Below are 23,434 nucleotides of genomic sequence, written 5' to 3'. Positions count from 1 at the left end.
GTGAGTCTTGTTAAATTTTCACTTTGGTAGAACACTTTTCTAAATTCTTTGATGTGGATTAGATGATATATATACATTTAGGATCAACTTGAAACTTATCTCATTACAGATCCCATACTCCAGCATCATCAAGAAGAATCAAACATCATTGGATCATCTCTGGGCAGTCCTGTCTCAGAAGACTCAAAAGATGTTGAGGATTTGGTACACTGTCATTAGGTAATTCTTAGAAACAAGCCATTCAGGCAAAGCCACACTGTTCATTATATCTCCAAAGAAATAGGAGCAACCCCCAAGAGGCTTAATTTACCATTCCTCTGGCTTTTGAATAGCTACAGTGCTCAAGCCACATACAGTGTTGCTGCTATGACTTTTTACCTCTTTAAATATATCATCTGAGGTCTAGTCTTAGAACAGTATGTAGTTGAGTGGAGCACTAGGGTCTTAACTGCAGAGATCCCAGTAATTAGTATTTCTTGTCAGCAGGGAATTTGATTCACTTTAGCTGAGAGAATTTTGAAATGGCCAAAGCTTAACTACTGTTTTAAAAGCAGTAATATTCATCTCTACAGATCAGACATGGCACTCTGTCCGGTCTCAAGTAGGCCTGTTTATATTTCAGAGAAGTCACATTAACATGCTCTAGAGCTTCCCAGTGACCTTCTGCACAGAGATATCTTCTAAGTAGTTTGAGACTTGAGGTGATTGTGTGGGGGTTATTTGGGTTTACCCATTGCTGGCAGTGGGAGCTGATTTGGGCTGGGTAATGAGAAGAGTATTAAAAGGGTTTAGAAAATTCACTACAGGTTTTTTTTTTTTTTTTAATTACTTTTTAAAGGGAATATGGATGAGAGTAGTAAAACAAAATTCACCAGAAGCTAAGCATTTTCATCCCTCAGAACCCACTGTCACCAGTTTACAAAGTTAGCACTTTGAAGTAAAACTAAATGGGAAAGGAAGTACTAAGTTGCCTATCCTGTACCATGACCTTTTATTACATGTTTTGCTATGTAAATTACCCGGGAAATAGCAGAGTACCAGAGTTTGCCGTTCACTTAGTGCATTAACTGGTGGGGGTTTGATGTAACTTCTCCCTCTCAGGCAATTTAAAAACACAAAATTTGCTTCTTGAAACAAACCAAGAGTCATTCCTATACTAGAGAAGGTTAAGCCAAAATTAGCCTCTAGGGCTTTAATGCATATGACCCCTATAGAAAAAGTTAAAAAAAAAAAACTTGTATAAATTATTTTATTTATTATTGTAATTAGATCTACACAATCAAAGTTGTCTTTTCACCGTCTGTGTTTTGTTAACGTGAAATTGTAGTTAAAAGCAAAAGTTGGTTGCCTAGGGAACAATAATTGTATATTCAGTTTAACAGAAATAAAAGATTATTTGTCTTAAAATGCAAGATTGTTTGTTACATAGCCTTGCACCACGCAATTACTTTATATAAAAAATTTCAAAAGTGAAAATGACTTGTGCTTTAAGGGGTAATGTTTAAGTGCAACATCGGCTCCTTAAAGAAAAAAGCAAAGTGATTTAGGATATGTCTCCCCTGCAAGAGGGAATTTAGATTTACAATTAACATGAAAATCATGTATCAGACTTTTGCAGGAAACTCTTCAGCATTCCTTATCCAGCTCTTAATTCGAGTCCAAATGTATTGCTTTGAAGAGACCTGGTGAGTGTATCTCTTGGAGCCTCACTTTCCTACATCATGGAAGTACAGATTCGCACATATACATAACATGATGATAGAAAATAAGATATAGTAAATAAGGTTTCTAAATTTCGGTTCTAAATCTCCTTGTCGATACCAGTAGATCTAAAAGAAGAAGAATTAAATAGAAGTTTAAGTAATAGCATTAGCCTGAATATTAAAAATTTAAAATACAACTAATTCTTTTCCACTGTGACCAAGTTCTTCCAAATATATACTTTTCCCCCTAAATGAGGCTAAAGCAGCCAGAATTTTATTCTTTGTAATTCAAGTGTACCAGCTGAGTTTATATCCAAAATCATACTTTATTCCTGCTTTCTCAGTTAACTTTGTTCAGTGTTTAAAGAGTCCACCAATCATTTGGCGAGTCATTCAAGAATATATATCTATCTTCTAGAGATATTTTAATTATAGGTGAGTAAAAGGTACAGCTTTTTAAAGTACTGGAAGGGAAGACAACTTTTAAATTCCTTTAACTGATTCAAATCGCCAACAAAACCGGAGCTTTACACATGCATACCTCTAGTTTAAACTATTACAGATCACTGTCAGCCACTTCCGGCTCTAGGCTGGGAGTGGGAGAGCAGTTCTGGGAGCTTTGTTCCTTCCCTCAGGTCAAAGGAATATAAATAACAGTCAGTGAATTTGAAGCTAGGAGATGTCCCCAGGTTTAATTTTAACTCAAATCTTATTATTTATGATTAAGCCCTATGTGAGTCAAAACAATTATGTTTAAGGGTTTTGATTCTGCCTTTCTTCAAGGGAAATGAAACAGCTGCCAACTGATGATGACTTGGCAAATACCCTACTGAGGATTGGCTATTGTCTTTGTTTCTTTACCTAACAGAAAGGCTTCATAGTAGTAGTATAAAAACTGAACATTCTCGTGAAAAAAGATAACAACTGTAGCTTTAGGTTTCTCAAGAGGTTTTGGTGTTAATTACTTTCATTTGGGGAGATAATACTCAAAGATTAAAATAGACGAGTTTTGTAATTATTAGAGGAGTAATAACATTTCCCAAAGACTGTTGGACTCTTTATGTAGTCCTTGAAGGAAGATGAATTAAATTAAATCATATCATATCTTTGACCTAAGTTTTGTTTTCTTTTTTTTTTTTGGCGTCAAGGGAACAGAGTTGCCTTTTAGGGTTACAAGGTTACAACTTTGGGATTTAGGAGAGAAGGAGACAAATTCAAAAAAAAAAAAAAATACCCTGGGATTTTAACAATGAGAATTGTGACATCCTTTGGGGGAGAGGAGTGGTGTATAATTAGAGACACCTTCTCATACAGATTTCCAGGCACTGCAACCATCAGCCCTCAAGGATACTGAATTTAAATTTTCAATAGTACTCACAAGTATGCAGGCAGTGATACTACTCAAAGAGATGCAGACAGCAAAAAATATATTCAGTGGTTTTGGAGGTAGTTGAGGGAAAACAAAAGCACTGATCAGCGTTACCTGTATGAAGAGAAGTGTGTTAGGCCTCAGAAGTAATTCCAAGACTTGGTTAGACTGGCATCTAGGCAAAGTAACATTATAAAATGCTCCAAATGGTGAAATGGCATCTTACCTACCACCAGGTTTGTCTTCTGGAGTGTTAATGTTTAATAAAATCTTTTCAATTGTTATTCCTTTTAATACTTCCACTTAATCTTCCCAAACTCCTCCTTTATGAAAGGAGACAATGAAGCAATAAAACTAGCTAACCTCAAGATAAACCTCTTCATCAACAAAGATTAGAAAGCATTTAAACATCATTCCCCAGGATTAATGACTATACTGGGGAAAGTTCTAACCTTTTTGTTATTTTGAGTATACTAGCAAAAACAATTATCCAAAACTGTTACTGCTTAACATGAAAAATACTAAAAAATGTATTTCTAATACCCTATAGTTCTCTTTCTACCTTAAATATAATGTTACCCATTCTTTTATGAAGAAGTCATAGAAAGAGACTTCACTAAAATTCTCTTAGATTTAAAAAAAAGTGCCAAAGGTCATTCTCAGACTGGGAAATGTAGCTTTGTTTTATTTTGATAGCACCAAGCTGTAGTATACAATGAGAAATTAAAATAATCTTAAAACCAAAGGATAATGAACATACTTTAGGAACAAAATAAATGTAAAGATACTAGCAGAGCTGTGGGTTACATACAGAAGGGAGTTACTAGTAGCCACTCACATACTACAAATTTATTAGGCAAACGCAGAAAACCAAGTTTATTTGACTTGTGCTATTTCACATTCAACTAGGGTAGGGGGTAAGAGTGGAAATCAACTAGCTACTCCATTTATACCAAATGCAGTTTTATTCAAGTGTTAACAAGATTGAAAGCATTAATTTAACTACAGTTGGAATATTCCACATGTTCATGTACTGGCCCCTTAAGGTTTTTTTTTTGTTTGTTTTTGTTTTTTGAGAGTTGATTGAACTGCAGTATTAAGGTTTTCAAAACTTTGGCTAAGACCCTGGCTGACACACAGATACTTACTAGGATCAATAAAGATGTTAAGCTGCCAACAACTAAATTGATGATTCGATCCTGAAAAAGAGAGAGAATTTTTTAGCCATATGATAAACTCATGGCATTTTAGAAAGACACAATGCAGGACACTGAGAATGGAGAAGGCAGTACCCTGCCCCTCTGAGCTTCACACAAACAGCTGCCAGAAAGGCAGAGTGTACTGAGCCACCAGGGTAAAGAAAGGGGTTTTGGGAAGCTGGACAACTGCTTAGAGAAAGTTTCTTAAAGGGACATGGCATTTTTACATTAGGGCCTTTTGAAAATGGGAAAGGGAGGCTTACAAATAATCTACTTTTGCTGCTGGTAACAGTATGAGCAGAAGCAAAAGGGACAGGAGCATGGGGGTGGCTAGCCCAGATCCTTGGTGAAAACGGTCAGGAACCAGACTTAGATGATGTCTCTTTCCATCATGAGTTTCAACCTGTTTGTGATACAGATGGTATCCTTGTTGATTAATCTTAAGAATCACCTGAATGAGGAGCTTGGGGTTTCTACCTATCGAGCTCTCTTTTTATACTCATCCCTGCCCCAGCCGACTCCAAAGAATGCTTTGAAAAACTGATCTAATCCAATCCTCATTTTACTGGTTACAAATTTTGGTTCAGTGAGTGAGTGCAGTTAAACTATTGGCCTAAAGTCAGACAGCAAGTAAGGATCAACTTGAAACAGGATATTGAAATCAGGGTCACTGGTTAGATGGTTTCAGTTAAAGGAACTGAAAAGTCAAGTAATATATAAAAATAGTATGTACTGATATGTATATTAGGTTGATAGCACTTATTCACAGACCTTACAGAATGAAGTGGTAAGGGTTTAAGACCTGATTAGGAAATACTACCTTATGGCCAATGAGAATATCAAGTAATCTTAGTTTGGAAAAGTCAAAGCTGAAGTCTTTAAAGACAGTGTTGGTAATGTCTGAGCACTTGAAGATCAGCAGGATAGGGAATATAAGCAGCCAATAAACAAAAGCTCTGAGATAGAAGGGCACAGGAACTTGCACAGAGCTGTCTGCTTCTAAAGATAAGAACCCAAAAAAGAGTAGGGCAGGCAAAGCTGGGAGGGAAGAGTGAACCAAAGCCAAGTGTTCTCTCCAGGGTGTCTGACCTCACACTCCAGACCAAGGCCACTGCAATTTAAATGTCACACAGAACAAAGGAAACTGAACTCCAGCCGTACCCTGACCAAACCTGAGGACTCAGAGCAGATCTTATCAGCTAGAGAAGACCACACTGCACACGCAAGACTGAAACTAGAACTTCTTGTTAAGAAAGTGACCCAGGGATAAAGCACTGACGACTGTTCGTCCTGCACAAGGCAGATGTGGTGTTAGCATAAAATGTGTTTACAGACAACCCATTTATGAGAACCCCACTGTTTCTGCCTTGTGAGAAAGTTTGAACTAAACTCTGGTCTGTTCTAAGAAATAAAGAATATTGGCTCATCTTATAAACTCCAGGGATTCTTAAAGGTCTGCGTATGTCACAAGAGCTTTTACCAACAGAAGCCACTGAAGAGGTTCAGGTGAGAGGCAGCCAACAAGAATTCCTATTCTCCAAATGGTACAGCAGGTTTGGCAGCCAGGATCAAAACAGAGAGAAGAAGGGGTCTAATGGTGAACAGATGGCAACTATGCCAGAAGCTTTCGTGTATCTTCTAAAAAATCCCGCGATGAAAGGCTAGCATGACTATTTTACAAGTGGAAACACAAGCTTAGGGAAATTGAGAGCTTGCCCCAAATCTCAATACCAATAAGTAATGGAAACAGGATTCAGTGCAACAGAGGAGATTCCATTTCTACTTTTCACAGAAACGGCAGCGTAGCATGTAACTGCTGGTCTAGACAAAGATTGTTGTTGGTTAGTCACTCAGTTGTATCCAACTCTGTGACCTCATGGACTATAGCCTGCCAGTTTCCTCTATCCATGGGATTCTCCAGGCAAGAATACTGGAGTGGGTTGCCATTCCCTTCTCCAGGGGATCTTCTCAACCCAGGGATCCAACCCACATCTTCTGCACTGGCAGGCAGATTCTTTATATCTGAGCCACCAGGGAATTCCTAGACAAAAATAGCAAGTTGCAAAGAACTAGCCTATTAGCAAAGTACAACAGTACTACAGTAAAGTGTTTATCTTTCAGGAATGAAGATTTCCTCATAAGTGACTGTTTTAGATTGGTGAACTTAACCATAGAAGCCTAACTGGTTTCAGTCATTCATGAAAATCCATCTAAACTTTAATGACTACTTCCCTATTTGCCTTCTAGACAATCTACTGTCTAGAATCCCAACTCAGCTTCATGAATATCAGGTATTCAGTTGTTAAAATACAGTCTCTCTCGGACTCAATGGACATGAGTTTGAGCAAACTTGGGAGATGGAGAAGGACAGGGAAACTTGGTGTGCTGCGGTCCATGGTGTTGCAAAGAGTCGGACACGACCGACTGACAACAACTAGGGCTCCCAAGATGGGACAAAGTATTTAGAATATGGCACAACTATTTCTCACAGTCTCCTTTCTCCAAGCCAAGGTCTTGGCTTCAGGCCTTCGGCTATTGAAGTAACCTTGAATGCAGGCCAAAGAAACGGCAGAGTTAGCTTTGGAAGACCTCCCACTTCAGTCTAAACTCTTGGTATGCAGAGTGCTCTGGCCCTGCAGCACTGGTCTCACATGAGAGCCTGTAAGAAATGTGGAATCTCAGGCCTTGCCCCAGACCTACTGAATCAGAATCTGCATTTTAACAAGAGCCTCACATGATCTGTGTGCACAGCTGTGAAGTTTAGAATCTAAACCATTTTGAACATTGCTAAGTTCAGATCTTAGGGTAGAGACCCTCCTAGGCCCAGAGATGATTTTTCAGGACTTCAGCAGCTCCCCCTACCCCTCCCAGTCCCCAAAGATAGAACAATAGAGAATAAGTAAATTGCCCTTAATTAGCATTTCAAAGGGCAGTGTTAGGGCTAATAAGTTCCAAGTCAGAACAGAGTGCAAGGAGAAAAGGGAGTATTACATTTAAATTTGCTGTTTATGGAGTGAATTGCAATTCAGGTTATCACCATATCAAAAGCTAGTTTCTATTAACTCAGCTACTCTTAATTCTCACAAAAACTAGCTCTGTCTCTTCCTGTTTTATTATTGCTGTATTTCCATCTAACAAAACCGTTCTCCCTACCAGATCTTTACATTTTATACTGTTACTTATTTCCACTCCCCAAGAAAGTTCAGCAGGATCAGAACCAGCCCTGATCTTTACCCACAGAGATGAGAGGACAGGTTGTCTTCCCTTCCCTCAGGGGCTTCCCTCATGGCTCAGACAGTAAAGACTCCGCCTGCAGTGCCAGAGAACTGGGTTCAGTCCCTGGGTTGGGAAGATCCCCTGGAGGAGGGCATGGCAACCTACTGCAGTATTTTGCCTAGAGAATCCCCATGGACAGAGAAGTCTGGCGGGCTACAGTCCATGGGGCAGAGTCGGACACAACTGAGCGACCCAGCACAGCCCTTCCTCAGACATCTGCTCAGCAACAGGCCAAGAGTCTGTCTTAACTCATGTATGAATTTACGCGGACACAAACATAACAATATACAAGCATACATAGTATAGTTTTGACTGGGATTCTGCATATATTGGGTTTCCCTGGTGTCTCAGTGGTAATGCAGGAGACAGGTTAGATCTCTGGGTCAGGAAGATCCCTTGGAGAAGGAAATGGCAACCCACTCCAGTATTCTTGCCTGGAGAATTACATGGGCAGAGGAGCCTGGCAGACTACAGTCTCGGGTTGCTACAGAGTCGGATTAAGTTTAGTGACTAAACAACTGTGTATCTGCATATATTACGTCTTGTGTGCTCAGTCGTGTCAGACTCTTTGCAGACCCAAGGACTGTAGCCACCAGGCTCCTCTGCCGAAGGAATTCTCACAGCAAAAATCCTGGAGTATGTCACCATGCCCTCCTCCAGGGAATCTTCCCAACCCAGATATTGAAATCTGCATTGGCAAGCGGATTCTTTACCACTGAGCCACCAGGGAAACCCATATTCCCTCTTAAGTCATTTATTTATTCACTTAAACATTACCTCAGTTATCTCAATAAAGCTGGAAAAAAAGTATCTTCTATGTCATAGCTCAGGATGAAGGGACTCCACAGAGACCTGGGGAGAGCAAACGTCATGACAGGGAAGAAGCTGGGCTGCGATGCACAGGTGGAGACAGCAGCCCAAGTCCAAAAGAGGCACATCTTCCTTTGAAATAATGAAGGAGAGAAAGATTGCTGTGGCTGCAGTGTCTGTACCTGGGGTGAGACAAGGTAGCTCTGTGCAGCAGTAAGGAATACGCTATCTCCATTTACCAGTGGGGAACTGGGTTCAATCAAACCTATTTGCCCAAGGTCATACAGCCAGGTAGTGGCGAAAGTCTCCTCCCCAAAGCTCTGCAAAATGCAAGGCTAACAAGCAATTCAAAAGGTCTAAGAATGCTTAGACATGTATGTGGTGGCCCTGAAATTAGAGTTGAGACCAATGTTCTCATCTCACTGGCTAGCCAGATGGCTTCAAAAGGACCCCTCAACCCCTTTGGGTCTATCACGTGAGAGGACTGGGGTGATATCTGGTCCTTTCCAGTGTTAACCATTTATGGTTCTGGGTCATCAGCTTTAGACAGTACCCGGGCCAGAGAAGGCCTATCCCTCAGCAATCAAAAAGCACAGGAGCCCCCTAGATTCCTTGGTCAGTCATTAGCCAGCATCTTGATACAAAACACAGAACCCCAAATTCACTTCAAGTGCTCAGGTTCTGGGAACATCCCAAATTACCAAAAACCGGCCTTTGTCCTCAGCAACCCAAAACATCCTGCTCAGAATGCTGACAGGTAAAATCATGCTTCCATTGCCACAGTCATTTTTGCTTTGCCTTATTCCAAAATGGACCTGAAGCCTGTGCTATCTTAGCAAAACCATAACCTATTCGAGCAACAATAAAAAAGTAAGGCAAAATTTCTAAAGGGATTTGGGGAGTAGAAAGAAGGAGTCAAAGGATTTATGAGAAAAAAAATCTGACTATGGGACTTCCCTGGTGGTCCGGTGGTTAGGACCCTGAGCTCTCACTGCCAAGGGCCCAGGTTCAATTCCTGGTTGGGGATCTAAGATTCCACAAGTCAAGTGGCACAGCCAAAATACATATATCTGACTGAAGAAAATTTTTCTAAGTTCAAATGTTAGTTCTAAGATTCCAAGCAGCCAAGAAAGAAGTCCAGTGGATTTCAAAGCACTCACTGATGACAGTAAGCGCACTGCACGATGAGAAGAGGCAAGCTTCTCCTGGGTCTAAGGAGAGTGTTGCAGGGGTACCCAGATGCAGAAAGCACATCTACTTCATACATTATCATTTCTCTTATTGACACGTAAAAATAGCTGAAGGCATAATGGCCCCGGAAGAGTGAGCTGCGGGGTAAGAAGTGGGACGGCTGAAATGCCACACACCCAATTTAACTGCTCTTCCTTCACAGCTCAACTCAAACATCGCCTCCACTGTAACTCCCATCCAGACAGCTTCCTCGGGCACCCCTCAAGATGGGAGCTGTCCCTGCCTCAGGTCTCCCGGGTCACATGGTCCACATGTGACACTTCTGTATTTATTGCCTGTCACCTCCTCCATTAGGACTGGCAGTTTATTAACCATGGGGAAGGTAGCCTCGAGCCTGGCGCACTGCCGGCCAGTGCCCTGTGAATGATGCTTAAAAAACAGAATCATCAACACAAGTGGCTGATGGCATTTTCCTTAGAGCCTCTCACCAGGAGAGGCCACTCAGCTGGGGCCTGACTCATCAGAAACCCCAGCTTCCAGTCGCTGCTGTAGGACAGACACACAGCCGCACCATAGAAGCCACAGGCTGGCCCTGCAGCCCACAAGGTCAGGCTCTCCCCAGCTACGGGGACCGAACCCTCATGCTGACTCCCAGGCCAGCTGTCGGCGACCCCATGGAAATGCCAGGAGTGAGCTTCGGGCACCTCCAGGTCCAGGCTTCCTAAGCCTGAGGATAAAAGCATGGCCACTCATCTCCTGCCAGAGCAGCATGGCCCTGGTTTCAGAGGCACGACAGCAACTCCTGCCCAGGAACTGGTCCGCATGCCATGCTCCCTCGCACTCCCGGGGAGAAGCCACAGAAAGCCCCTTGAGGGCAAGGAAAACCCTGGATGGACAATGCCAGAACATTCCCTGATATCTGGAAGGAGGGGGTGGAGGAAGGGGGAGGCTAAGAATCCCACTCCCACTTCTGTGTCACTTCCTCCTTTGCAACTACCCAAGTCCTCCTCAGACATCACCACAGGCGGCCCTGCAGACCCCACCCCTCCCCAGGTGCGCTCCAGCTCCATCTTCACCCCTCACACCCACCGAAACCTGTTCCACGTGAGCCAACCTGGACACAGGAAGTTCTCGTGAGCCCCGGATCTCCCTTGCAGCCTCTGCCCTTCAACTTTCTACCCAACAGAGCCTGTGCCACCCACATACTCCTCCCAGGTTCACTGGGCCAGGAAGAAGGCAGGACAGGACACGTCCTGCTTCCCAAGCTGGAGAGAGAAGGCAATTTCAGCAATATCCTCTACTATGTTCTGAATGTGTCCCCCTAAAATTCATAGGTTGAAATCCTAATGGCTAATGTGACAACAGGAGGAGGTGGGGCCTCTGTGAGGTACATAAGTCACGAGGGTTGAGCCCTCATGAATGGGACTGCATGCGTCCTAAGTCACTTCAGTCGTGTGTGACTCGGCGACCTTGTGGACTGTAGCCAGCCAGACTCCTCTGTCCATGGGATTTCCAGGCAAGAATACTGGAACGGGTTGCCATTTCCTCCTCCAGTGGGTCTTCCTGACCCAGGGATCGAACTCCTGTGTCCTGCATCTCCTGCGTTGGCAGGCGGATTCTTTACCACTGAGCCATCTGGGAAGCAGATAGACTAAAGCATCCTCTATTTTTAAGATGCGTGTCCCTGGCAGTCTCATGCCAACTTCTCTTCCTCTTCAAAATTATTTCAGCACCTGCTCTGCCAAATCCCTCTTCTCCAACCCTCTCCTCCACTGCCCCTGAGCCTAGTCTTCATCTGCATCCACTAACTAGATCACTCCCAGTGTGTCACCAAAGCCCTGACCGGACCACGCAGTCGGCAGTTTGAGCATCCAGAGCCCCCCTGCTCTCGATGCTTTGACAATCCAGTCCTGAATCCACCCTCAACCCCCACCCCCCCAATCACTTCCAGGCTCCAGGGCTAAGCCATGCTATGGAGCCTTTCAACAATCCTACGTGTAACTGTTTACTCGTCTGTCTTCTCCTCCACGCTGTAAGGCCTGGGAGGCTGAGGGCCATGTCCCCCTTGTTCACGGCCAGGCTCTGACCCACTACCCATGGCTGACTTCCAGCTCCATGGTGCCCTCTCCAAACTGTGCACCCCTCCGTGGTCCAGTGCCCACCCAGTGGTGGAAGCAACTCTGTCTAACTCAGACCAAGCTAAGCCATGTGGCTGTGGGAGCTGCCATCACCCAGGGTGGAGAGAACGTTCTCTAACTGTACAAAAGTGCCACTGCACCAGTGGGCAGGGATGCAGGTCATTTCCCTTTTATATATTCCTAGCATATATGAGATATTCAAATATTAGCTGAAAGAACAAACTAACTGGTTTACTACAAGTTCACAGCTGGGCCTTCGCTGATTTTCACGGCCTTTCATTTTGGGTTGATTGTCCCTGTCTCTCTCCAGGAACTGGTTTGAAGCTCCACCTCATCTCAGATTTACCATCTCACTCTTGAAGCCTGTCCATCAGCAGAGATCCTTATAAAATAAAAGACGCCAAGAGAAAGAGGACCCCCCATTCCTCCAGCCTGAAGAGGACTGGGGGGCAGCTGGCTCCTCTGCCAACCCCGGTCTTATTAGTTACCTCTATCCTTCTCTCTGGGCTGAATCTCTCCCTTGTGGAGTCCTCCTCTGGCCCCCAAATCTCAACTCCTCCAACATCGGAAGAAGCTTCTGTCAATCCTTCTCTCCATTCTGATGTTCAGCATCCATTCTCCACCCTTTTTATATGCTAAGTGTGAGGAAGTCAGGAAGGAGTTAAAACAGGGTAAGGGAAGAGTGACCAGGGTGGAGCTGAGGGGCTGTTTTTAAAAAAGCAGGTCAAGGAATCCTCCTGTTTGAGCAGGGACCTTTTTAAGGAAAAGGAACAAGACACCCAAGGATCTAGGAGACATGTACTGCAAACAAGGCAGTATAGCACTTGCAAGGGCCCTGAGGCAGGTGTGAGCTTGGAAACGGGCAGAAAACTAAGAAGGCTAAGATGGCTGAAGTCAAATAAGGAGAAGAGAGGGAAGAACAAGGACTTGTAGAGCGCCTTTCTCTCCTCCATGTAGTACACACATGCTCCATAAGAAAAGATACACTCTCGGGACTTCCCTGGTGGCCCAGGGGTTAAGAAGCTGCCTGCCAATACAGAGGATGCAGATTCAGTCCCTAGTCAGGGAACTAAGATCCCACGTGCCGTAGGGCAACTAGGGCCACGTGCCACAACTACTAAGCCTATGCGCCCCAGCCAAGACCCTCTGCAGCGGGGAAAAAAAAAAAGATACACTGTAGCACACAGCACACTCCCTGGGACACAGTATGCACACAACTAACTGTTGTATCAAAGCATACATTACACGCACACTCGACCACTCAACCACTGACAGCCTCCAGAAGCAAAGTGTGCCTCATACAGCAACTCCAAGTTCTTAGAGTCTGCTCACAATGGGACACTCAGCTCCCTCCCCTTGCTGGCATGTTCCTGCTCCCACCCCTTCAACCCGGCTGGACCTCCTGCTTGGGATTCCCAGTCACCTCCTCCTGTCAAATCTGACTCAGGTTCCTGGGCCTAAGAATCGAAAGTCCTTTGTCCTGATGCCCCCAGTATAATAAACATCCCCTTCTTCCATGCTCCCTGGAACTCTGTGCCTCCTGTCATTACAGGGCTCCACCCCACGTCAGTCCTCCTAGCTCACGAGACTCTCAGGTCCCGGAAGAGCGATCATCTTTGCTTGTGAGGGAGACAGGCAAAAGGCAATCCAGTCATCATGCATTAAACACACCAGGAGCCCACACTTCCTCTCACTGTCAACTGGGAGAGGGATTCAGGCCCGTGGGCCGTATCCTGCAATTCCGCGTGCAAGGTTTACATTTCCCATCACAGCTCAGTATCCTGATACCAGAAACAAAAGGCCAATTCTCAGAAATGATTTGCCTTTTCTTCTTCCAAGTCGCAGTAGAAAACATCTCGTCAGGAAAGCTGTGGCAGTTGCCCAGTCAGAAGCCCCAGGGGCAGCCATGTAGGGACAGAGACGCTGAGAGAACCTGACATGTGGGAGGAGCTTTGGGTTTGGTGGAAGCAAGAAAAGTCAGGCCCTGCCGGTGGGTCTCCTCGGAGCCCCCAGAGCTGCGTGGTCCTGAGGAGACAGGAGCAACCCCCAAAGCTGTGGCCAGAGGCAACCAGCATCCCTGGGGTGAAGCCAGGGGCTAGATGGCCTCCCCAGATAACTCTGGGAAATGGGGAGCTCCGATCAGGGGGGCTGCTGTCCCCAGGCTTCAGAGAGAACCCCAGGGGCAGGGGCATGTGAGGAAAGTGTATGAGACTCACACACACCCACAGTCACCAACTTTCATGCTCTGAGCCCCGTCTCAAACACACCAGGGCCTCCGCAGTTGCCTCTAGCTCTGAACGCCCACTTCTGCCTCAGGCCCTTCTAGAGAAAGCAGACATTATGGACGCCTTGAAACATGTCCCCTATTTCACAGATTCACATTCTGAAGCATCTTTCACTTGTGAATATTTCTGTGATACCCTTCCTGCCAGATTCTCCTCCTCACGGTGAGGCATACTTGAAATATATTATTTTCATTGAAGCATCACTTAGGGAAATGAGATCACAGTAAAAATAGAAAACAAACCTACTCCACATGTTTAGGGGACAAAATGATCCCTAGCGCTGGTACCACAGGAAGTGCTGCTGCTGCTGCTAAGTCGCTTCAGTCGAGTCCGACTCTGTGCTAAAAAAAAAGTAGAAGAAAAAAAAAAGTATCTAGGACTTCCTATCTAGTGCTAGGTCCTTTTTCTTCTTTCTTCTTCTTCTGTTTTTTTAGCCTCACCACACAGCATGCGGGATCTTATTTCCCAGATCACTGATGGAACCTGTGCCCCACCCCCCCAAGAATTGGAAGCATGGAGTCCAAACCACTGGACCACCAAGGAAGTCCCAGAAATGCCAGGTCTTTATGTGCTCTGACCTTCAGAGCTGGGAGACCAAGAACAAGGGCTAGGACGTCAGGATCAGGACAGACCCAATATCTGTGCTTTCCCCTGCCACATGCCTGCCTATGATCTCACGTACATCATGGAACACTGAAGCCAAAGTTTCCATATTTGTACAACAGTCTAACATGCGGGGAATCCCATAAAGATTCAGATATATTATAGTAAAGCCCTAGAACAGAGTGACATTTACAAAAGTTAGTAAATGGCTGCTCACATGCTATTAGTATTATTTCCACCATGTCTAATGGGCTGTCATTCACCAATGGGATTAGGTCCTCAGAGATGAGTGCGAGTTGAGTGGGCCTCAGAGCCTGGCCCCTCTTTCAAGAGCAGCCCAATTTCAAATGCATTCCATCATCCCCACCGGGACACTTAAGTTTGTCAACCCAAGTGTCTCCATGGCAGCCTGAAAAACGTGGTCAATATGGGTGCTCCGTCATTCAGTCACGTCCAATTCTTTGTGACCCCGTGGACTATATAGCCTGACAGGCTCCTCTGTCCATGGAATTTTCCAGGCAAGAATACTGTAATGGGTTGCCATTTCCTGCTGCAAGGGATCTTCCAGGCCCAGGAATCAAACCCACGTCTTGTGTGTCTCCTGCATTGGCAGGTGGGTTCTTTACCACTGAGCCACCAGGGAAGCCCCATGGTCCTTATACCTACACACAAACTATGGACTGAACCTAAGGGAAAAAAAGGCTAATTTAGTAGACCCAGTCTGTTACTGCAGAGCTGCGAAAACCTTGTCTACGGAAGGAAAAACACAAGCAAACCACCAGCTTCTGAGAGACCAGGCCTCAGTGTAAGTTTTTACACAGTACTGTATTATGGTTATGGGCTCTTTGCTGAAGCTCAGCAACGAGAGGAGAGAGTGATGCCCTTAACTGCACAAAAGCCTGTTGGTATGCAGCACCCCAGGTTTCTGAACACCAGCCCCCCACCTTCCGCTGATGGTTCACGAGGTCCCAAGAAAGTAGGTTACTTTTTGGTGATGCTAGGTGCTCACTTCACTTAAAACTTAACATACCTAAGAACATAACAAGAAGCAGACATAGATACAGAGAACAAACTAGCGCTTACCAGTGGGGAAAGGGAAGGAAGGAGGGCAAGACAGGAGCAGGGGATGAAGAGGCACAAACTATCAGGTATAAAATAAGGGATATAGTGTAAAACATGGGGAATATAGCAAATATTTTACAATTACTATTAATGGAATATAACCTTTAAAACTGTAAATTTCAGGACTTCCCTAGTGGTCCAGTGGCTAAGACTCCACACCCCAATGCAGGGTGGGGCCAGGGCTCCAACTCTGATCAGAGAACTAGATCCTGTATGTTGCAACTAAGACCTCGCACAGCCAAATAAATAAGTTAATATTAAAAAAAAAAAAACAAATAACTGTAAATCTCTCTATTGCATACCTGCAACTCACATAATATTACACATCAACTATACTTCAACAACAACAAAAAATACATAAAATCCAGAGCTAGGTAAGGCATTGTGCCAAGCGCTAAAAAGGCTGGACAAATAAAGCAATTGGCTGCTACCCTCAAGGAGAGTAGACTCTGGCCGGGAAGGCAAGGCTTATACGAACCCCTCACAGCACAAGCAGTGAAGGCATCTCTGACCACCGGGCTCGTAGGAGAGAGGCATGGATGTAGGCTGGGCAGAAACGATGGGAAATCAGACTAACCAGGATTCAGGTATTTGGAGACGAAAGCATGCAACAGAAAGTAGAAGAGCATTTACCGAGAGCAGGAAGGCAGCTCATGCACAGAAAGAGGCCCAGGGAGAGGGGTCAGCCCAGACTGGGCACCACAGAACACAGTTAAGACCAGGGCTGTTAGCCTCCTTGTGCACCAGCATCCTTGGACGAGCTTTCTCAACATACAATCGCCTGAGCCCATCCCTCAGAAACTTCCCAGTCCTGGCATCTATCACCTGGAATTGTCTCTCTAACACAAGAAATGGCAACTAAAAGTGGTTTGGCAGGCTGGGTGAGAGCCACAGGGACAACAGATCTGTCCTGGGAGAGACTAGCTCCACTTTGAGGGAGAATCAGGGAGACTCACCGGGAGGGAGGCTGTGTCAAAGGCAAGAGTTGAGAGGCTCTTGGGCAGGGGGAGGGGCGGCAGGCAGACCCAACACTCCTAACCACAGCTTCGTCCTTAAGGAGGCAGCAACCCTCACCCCCACCCCACAAAAGGCAAGAAGTAGCACTTAACACAATTATTTGCAAAGTCAAATGCTCGAAGTCGGAACTGTCTGAATTCGACTAAAGGTCATCAAAAGACCTGTTTTTCACTTTTTGGGTTTTGATTTCTTTTGCAGGGAAGGGAGGTAAGGATTCAGGAATATGCAATAGAACATGAAACTTATTGCCTTTGGTACCAAAGATCTGAGCCTTGGGACCCACTAACTTGCTCCCTACATGGAGAGACCCTCCATATTATGAGTCCAGTGTGTGCGCCTTCCTCCAGTGTCGCTCACTCTTCATCACATCCAAGTAGGAACAAAGGGACAGAATGGTCACCACCCTTCTTAGAGGATGAATCATTTATTATTAGTGAAACCAACAGAAGAGGCTGGTCCAGGAACTGGCTTTCACTGCATTCCATGGAGGGACTGCAGCTAATTTCAGTAATATACTTTACTTCCATACATCTAAAATACTGTCACGGCAGTACGTACTCAATATGAAAAGTGGAGAGATTTTTACACCTTTTTTTTGTACTAAGCCTTTGTAATCCAGTGTGTATTTTCACTTACCCCTCCCTTCCCCCCTGCCACCCTCCCACCCTGGCCCACTGCACTGGCTGTGGGAGGCGGGTTTACCTTCCACCCCAGACAGAACCATCCTCCTTCTTCCCCTAGGTTCACCAATTCACTGGCTAAAATTGATTTCGGATGATTCTGCAGCCAGCTAGCAAATCAGGAAATCAACATCAACTCACAAGCCCTGAGGATAACTCAAAGCATTTCATTACCCAGACAGAAAGATGGCCCAAAGGAAACGTTTACAGGCAGCTGTGGGCAAAAGAGGGACAAATATCTCCAGGGTATAGTTCATACTAGGAAGGGAGGAACAAGGAACAGATTCCTAGAGTGACATTTCCTGAAGGGAGTTCTGTAGACACGCCGTTCAAATCTGCTGTGGGTGGAGGCATGCAGGGTAAGGCTCCAGTAAGGCATTGATTGTGCCAATGGTAAGAGGTCAGCCACCGAAAGAGCACTACGTACCATCCCCCTTCTCCAACTAGACTCTCAGTGAAAATGAGCACATTAAAGGTTCTGACAAGTCCCACAGTAAAGAACAATGTTTCACAAACATGACTATGGAACTACCATGACTAAAATTTCACTTGCTTTAGAACTGCACTGTCTGAAGTACCAGCTCTGTGTGATTACTGAGCACCTGAAACGCAGCTAGTCTGAACTGAGATGGGTTCTAAGTGAAAACACACACTGGATTACAAAGGCTTAGTACAAAAAAAGAATGATGTAAAAGTCTCTCCACTTTACATATTGAGTATGTACTGAAATGACAGTATTTCAGATGTATGGAAATAAAGTATGTTACTGAAATTAACTGCATCTCTTTATACTTTTAAAATACATGGCTATTAGGGCATTTAAAATCTCATACATGCTTCACCTTATATTTCTACTGGGGTAGTGCTCAAAATTCAGAAAATGCTAAGCAACAGCACATGCTCTGAAACCTCAGACACATCATATTATCATATCATTTGTGCCACATTTGTCTTTTCCCTGAAAGAGATGTACTGCATCCCAGAACTGGGGATGAAATAAAAACAGATGAGAAATGCACCTGGATATTCAGACCGGGGTGGGTAAGACAGCCCACCTAGCAATATAAAATTCCAAAGGTATCAAGGAATGAGTATCTCTGCTTTTGTCTATTATCCTTTAGACATTTATGTAACAACAGAGAACTATTTTGCTTTGCCATTCACTACAAGGCTGTATCTATAAAGTTATTGCTAAACATGCTAACAATTGAATAAATCCGGGGTTTGGTAACTGAAAACAGTACGTAAAGACAGAAGTCCCTTTAGGGACTGCCCATGTGGGCGCTGCTCCAGACCTGCTGGGTTGTGTATTTCTTGTTCTATGGCAGATTCTAGTATCTTTCACTTACTCCATGACTTTGGGCATATAAATTCACCTATGTCCTGTGAAAGGGCCAAGTCTGTGAATGCCCACAGTGGTTCCTGGAGCATGTGACCCAGACTGCGAAAGTCAACATTTACTGTCTTAGTCAACTCGTGAAACATCGCCAGAGGAGAACCAGTTGTGTGACTGACACATAGCCTGCTTTGTAGTTCAGCTTCCCCGCTTGTGAAAGGAGTGACAACATCCATCACACAAAGGAACTGGGGCAGCAAACAAGGTGACGCTGGACGCAGAGCACGCTGCCTGGCACGGAGGAGACACCACGTCCCTCCTGACTGCCCTGTGGGCTTCTGCCATCTTGGCCATAGAGCTGGAGACTGGACCTCAACCTCTGGTCCTTTCCAGACTTAAAAGTGAGAGCCTATCTGTGGTCTGTCATTAAAAGGCAATGAAGAGGGCTAAAAGCTCAGAAGATCTGTCAGACTAGGACAGGAAGTGGGCTTTCCCCTTTCGGGATTTTTTACTCAAAGGCAACAGTTCATTAATGAATTGGCTGTTGTGTCCAGTTTCCAGGGAATCGCTGGGAGCAAACTCACACAGCAGCCATCAACGGTTTCCCAAGGTCCTCAGGAAGCCACCCGGCTCCGGCAATGACTGTCCTCCACGGGAATGGCCCCACTGTAACACGTCATGTCCTCTCACTACTGAGGTCCCACCCTGTGCCCTGCTCACTCACGTCCCAAATAAATCATTTGCCGTCATTAAAGATGGATGCCTCTTCTTAGATACGACAACTTATATGAAACATGATGTTTCATACCCTAAGACCAAAGTCTCTCTCCTTTCTCCATTCTGTTTAATTTCTGTATGTCCAATCACCCTTTCGGCCCTACAGAAGAAACTAAAGGGAGGAATTCTGAGAGATCTGGAAACATATATTACTCATAATTTTTTTTTTTCCTCCGAGTAGCTGATCCTACTGTTATGAGGTCTAAAACCGCCTAAGTAATGCTGGGAGTATACACTCTTGGATTGAATAAATCTGTGATAAACAGAGATATATTTGGAATAGTCAAATTCTTGGATGGATTTCAAATGGATCATAGGCAATAGGGAAACTTATAGTCATTGACTACTTAGGCCCAAGTGAGTCGGGAAACATCAATATTTCTAAGTGTCCCTATAAATCAATAAGTCCCTTATCGATTCATGTACATCAGCATTAAAGGGCTAAAGGAGGTCAGAGGTCTGCATCACCAGAACCCCAGAATCCCTTGTGCACCAAGGTATGTGGAGGAGAGACTGAACCTCTGCATTCTCAGGCCAGCTGGGCAGCCACTGGGTAGTCCAGTGGCTAAGACTGTGTGCTCCCAATTCAGGGGATCTAGGTTTGATCCCTTGTCAGGAAACTAGATCCCACATGCCCAACCAACTAAGAGTTTACATGCCTCAACTAAGGATCCTGTGAGCTTCCACTAAGACCCCGCACAGCCAAATAAACAAATATTTTTATAAAAAGGCAGGGGGTTGGGGGGGCAATATGATCCCTTCAAGCAGTCAGCTGCCTCTGCTCTCCAGGCCCCAAATCCTCTTCAGTCAACTCCCAATGTAGGAGCCCTTATATCTGAAAGCTGCTGCTACTGCTAAGTCGCTTCAGTCGTGCCCAACTCTGTGTGACCCCATAGACGGCAGCCCACCAGGCTCCCCCATCCCTGGGATTCTCTAGGCAAGAATACTGGAGTGGGTTGCCATTTCCTTCTCCAATGCATGAAAGTGAAAAGTCAAAGTGAAGTCGCTCAGTCGTGTCAGACTCTTCATGACCCCATGGACTGCAGCCTACCGGGCTCCTCCGTCCATGGGATTTTCCAGGCAAGAGTACTGGAGTGGGGGGCCATTGCCTTCTCCATATCTGAAAGCTGAAGACTACCAAATGCTCAGAATGGAGAATCTATCCTCTAAGATCTTCCCAAGCTTCACAAAGGGACCACTTTCTCCCCTGTCCCCCAGTATGCCCCCTCTATGCCCTGTCATAGCACAGATCCAGCTGCCTCACGTGTGCTTACATATTTCCCCCATCTTCTTGGATTCCTTGGACCCCACCCCCCACCCCCACCCCCACCCCCACCCCCCAGGCCTATCACAATACTGTTAACAGATAGGAATTCCATGGCAATTCCAATGGTTGACTCCTCAGTGATTAGAGAGAGCCTGAGTTCAATGCCTGGTCAGGGAACTAAGATCACACAAGCCATTCGGCCAAAAATAAAAGAAAAGAAAAACAATATTAGCAGAAATAGGAATACCTACTGGATTCTGGGATTATGCAAAAACCACACAATAAACAAGAAGCATCTTCCTATACATCAAGCTTAAAACATTTTCTTGTAAAGACACTTTGAAAAGAGAAAGCAAAATCCACAGGGAGGTTTAAAAAAAAAAAAAAAAACAAAGTAGTGGTCTCCTGGCAGACTGGAACCTTCCAAATTCAGGGTCATGCCCCAGGTTGTCGGCTGGACAAACTTTCTGTCCTTTCTGCTAAAGAGGTGCCTGCCTAAGCGGAGAAACCCAGGAAGCTCTGGACTCCATATGTGCCCTACTTTCTGTGAAAGGCTGAGAGTACTTTGTCAGGGGTCAAAGATCACCAGTGTCACTTTCTAACTATAAAAAAAAAACAGGCTAATCTTGCCCAAACAACTCACAAATTTAATGCTGGGGACAGGAAAAGAGCTCTCTTCAATTACTGGCCCAGGACATCACAGGATTAAGCTTGTAAGAGAACACTGTATTTTTTAAAGCCTGAAATAAGGCACTAGAACGTGTATGGGTCTGAGACCCTTTGATCACTTCCTGGAATAGAGCCCCATCAAAGGAACCCTGATTTCATGCCTCTCCTCTTTTTCTCTGCTTGGCTGCCTCAGCAGTAAACCCTTAAGGGCTCTAGAGAAACACAAATCAGAAGCGCCACTCTTGGGTCCTTACGGAAGCCTCGGAAGCCTCTTGAAAGTCAGCACGCCAGGTGGACCAGCGGATGTGCAAACACCCTGACCACCCGGCTGGGAGGCGAGGCAGGGAGCGGGCTTCCGCACTCCCGTTTAGGGCCCCTAACAGCCCAGAACTTTCTGAACTTTTCTCCACCCTCAATCTTCAAAGGCTCTTGGCCAACCCCGTCCCAAAGAGGGAGCCGAGGGGCAAGGCAACTATCCTGAGAGGGATGAAGGGGGATCTTGCTGCAAGTGCCCTCCAGGGGCCGCAGAAGGACCCAGCAGGGCTCCGGGTCCAAGGGGCGGGGAGTTGGACAGAGACGCCACTCAGGCCCCGCGTCCGGGGCCGCACTCACCTTGGCAGACGTTTCTCCGAACAGAGGTCTGTTGTCCAGGCCACTTGTGCCGTAGGTCCTGGTGGAAAAATCCTCCATTTTAGGGTTTCTTCACTGTCCCCGAGCCAGCATTGCCTCCGGGAGTCCCGGGTCTACGACTCGCTGCGCCGCCGGTCACAGAGCGCTCATCGCCGATGCCCAGGGAGGCCGGAGTCCCGGCGGCGGGGGTGGGCGCTCAGACTCGCGGGACGAGGCCGCTCTGCCTGAGCCTCGCTCCCCTCCTCATCGTGAGCAGCTGCCTCAGGAAGTGAAAGGAAACAACACCGCCTGGCCGCCCCGCCCGGCCGCTCCCGCTTCCCCCAATCTCAGCGCCCCGGGCCGCCCGACTGTCTCCGCAGGTCGCGATGCAAATCGGCTTGGCCGGGGCTCCCCGCTTCCCCGCCCTCGCCGCTCCGCTCCGTGACGCGACCATTTCCCGAGCTTTCTAAATGTTCTGGTGAGCACGGATCCCTCCATGCTCGAAGGCGGGGAAAAGTTTTCCCGGGAGAAGGCATTACCGGCCCTCCGCACCGCTCCGCCCCTCTCGCCCCCGCGGCCAGCGGCCGGAGGAGTGAAGCAGCGGGAGCAGAGCCCAGCGCGCCGCCCGCCCCTCCCGCGGCGTTGCGGGATCAGGTCGCGGCCGCGCCCAGCAGCTCGGGTCCCCGCTCGGGGGTTGCCGGCACCCGCGGGCCAGCGCGCTCTCGCGGCGGAAGAAGGGGATCCTGCCTCGGCCCCGCACCGACGGGCCACCCTCCCGGGGCCGCCCCGCGCCCGCAGGCCAAACCTCGGCGTCTCCAGACGCGCGCACGCTCGGGAGTCCTGGCTGCACTGGAGAGAGCGGGTCCCGGTCCACGCCGGTGTGGGGGTGCGGTGCCGGGCGTCGGGGGGAGAGAGAGACCTTCCGCGCGGGCTGCGAGTGTGCTGCGCGGCGGGTCCCCGGTCCCCTCCCACGGCCGGGACCCGCGGCCACTGTCGCAAACCGACTCGGCCCGCCCAGGCCGCGTCACGGCCGAGGCCGCCAATCCCGCACGCCGGGGCGCCGCATTGGCTACGGAGCTTTATTTCTAGAGGTGCCAGTTTATTCCCCGCGAGGCAGCGGATCTCCCGGCTCCCCGCTTTCTCTGGCTCCTAGTAATTAGCGCTTGCGCGACCCGGGTGGGCAGAGCACATCTCGGGAAGATAGCCTCGCACTGGGCTGAAACTTATTAAAAACAACCAGCCTGCTTTAACCACCCCAATCTTTGCACCACTAGGATGCAAAGGGAGTGGTTGATCATTGTTTATCATGTTTGTGTGTTTGTCTGGTTTGTTCTGTGATAGGGAACCTATGTCTTGGACAGAGACGGTCAAGAGGTAATCCGT

The 23,434-nt window shown here is 46.4% G+C and overlaps 2 protein-coding genes across 4 annotated transcripts in view; one reads left to right on the top strand and one right to left on the bottom strand.

Moving 5' to 3' along the window:
• DMTF1 (cyclin D binding myb like transcription factor 1) overlaps window positions 1-1,342 on the top strand; it is a 49,221-nt gene extending 47,879 nt beyond the window's left edge. For both annotated transcript variants that reach the window (XM_068972377.1, XM_068972375.1), the window contains one exon: window positions 110-1,342. In XM_068972377.1, coding sequence (XP_068828478.1) covers window positions 110-219 — 110 coding nt within the window. In that variant the 3' untranslated portion in view covers window positions 220-1,342. The remainder of the gene's footprint in view (window positions 1-109) is intronic.
• Window positions 999-23,013, bottom strand: TMEM243 (transmembrane protein 243). 2 transcript variants are annotated; one of them, XM_068972379.1, is made up of 5 exons: window positions 22,857-23,013; window positions 22,055-22,332; window positions 4,221-4,271; window positions 3,082-3,186; window positions 999-1,829 (listed from the first exon to the last, which is right to left on the bottom strand). In XM_068972379.1, the coding sequence occupies exons 2-5, from the start codon at window positions 22,130-22,132 to the stop codon at window positions 1,707-1,709; spliced, it is 357 nt and encodes a 118-aa protein (XP_068828480.1). In that variant the 5' UTR covers window positions 22,133-22,332; window positions 22,857-23,013; the 3' UTR covers window positions 999-1,706. The 2 variants fall into 2 exon arrangements, with proteins under 2 accessions (XP_068828480.1, XP_068828479.1); XM_068972378.1 differs by having other exon boundaries at window positions 22,055-22,328.
• Window positions 23,014-23,434: the final 421 nt, after the last annotated feature.

Source organism: Capricornis sumatraensis, chromosome 5, assembly GCF_032405125.1.
Source record: "Capricornis sumatraensis isolate serow.1 chromosome 5, serow.2, whole genome shotgun sequence".
Lineage (NCBI taxonomy): Eukaryota > Metazoa > Chordata > Mammalia > Artiodactyla > Bovidae > Capricornis > Capricornis sumatraensis.
The sequence above is the reverse complement of the archived record's forward strand: the minus strand, read 5'-3'. Positions and strand labels throughout refer to the sequence as shown.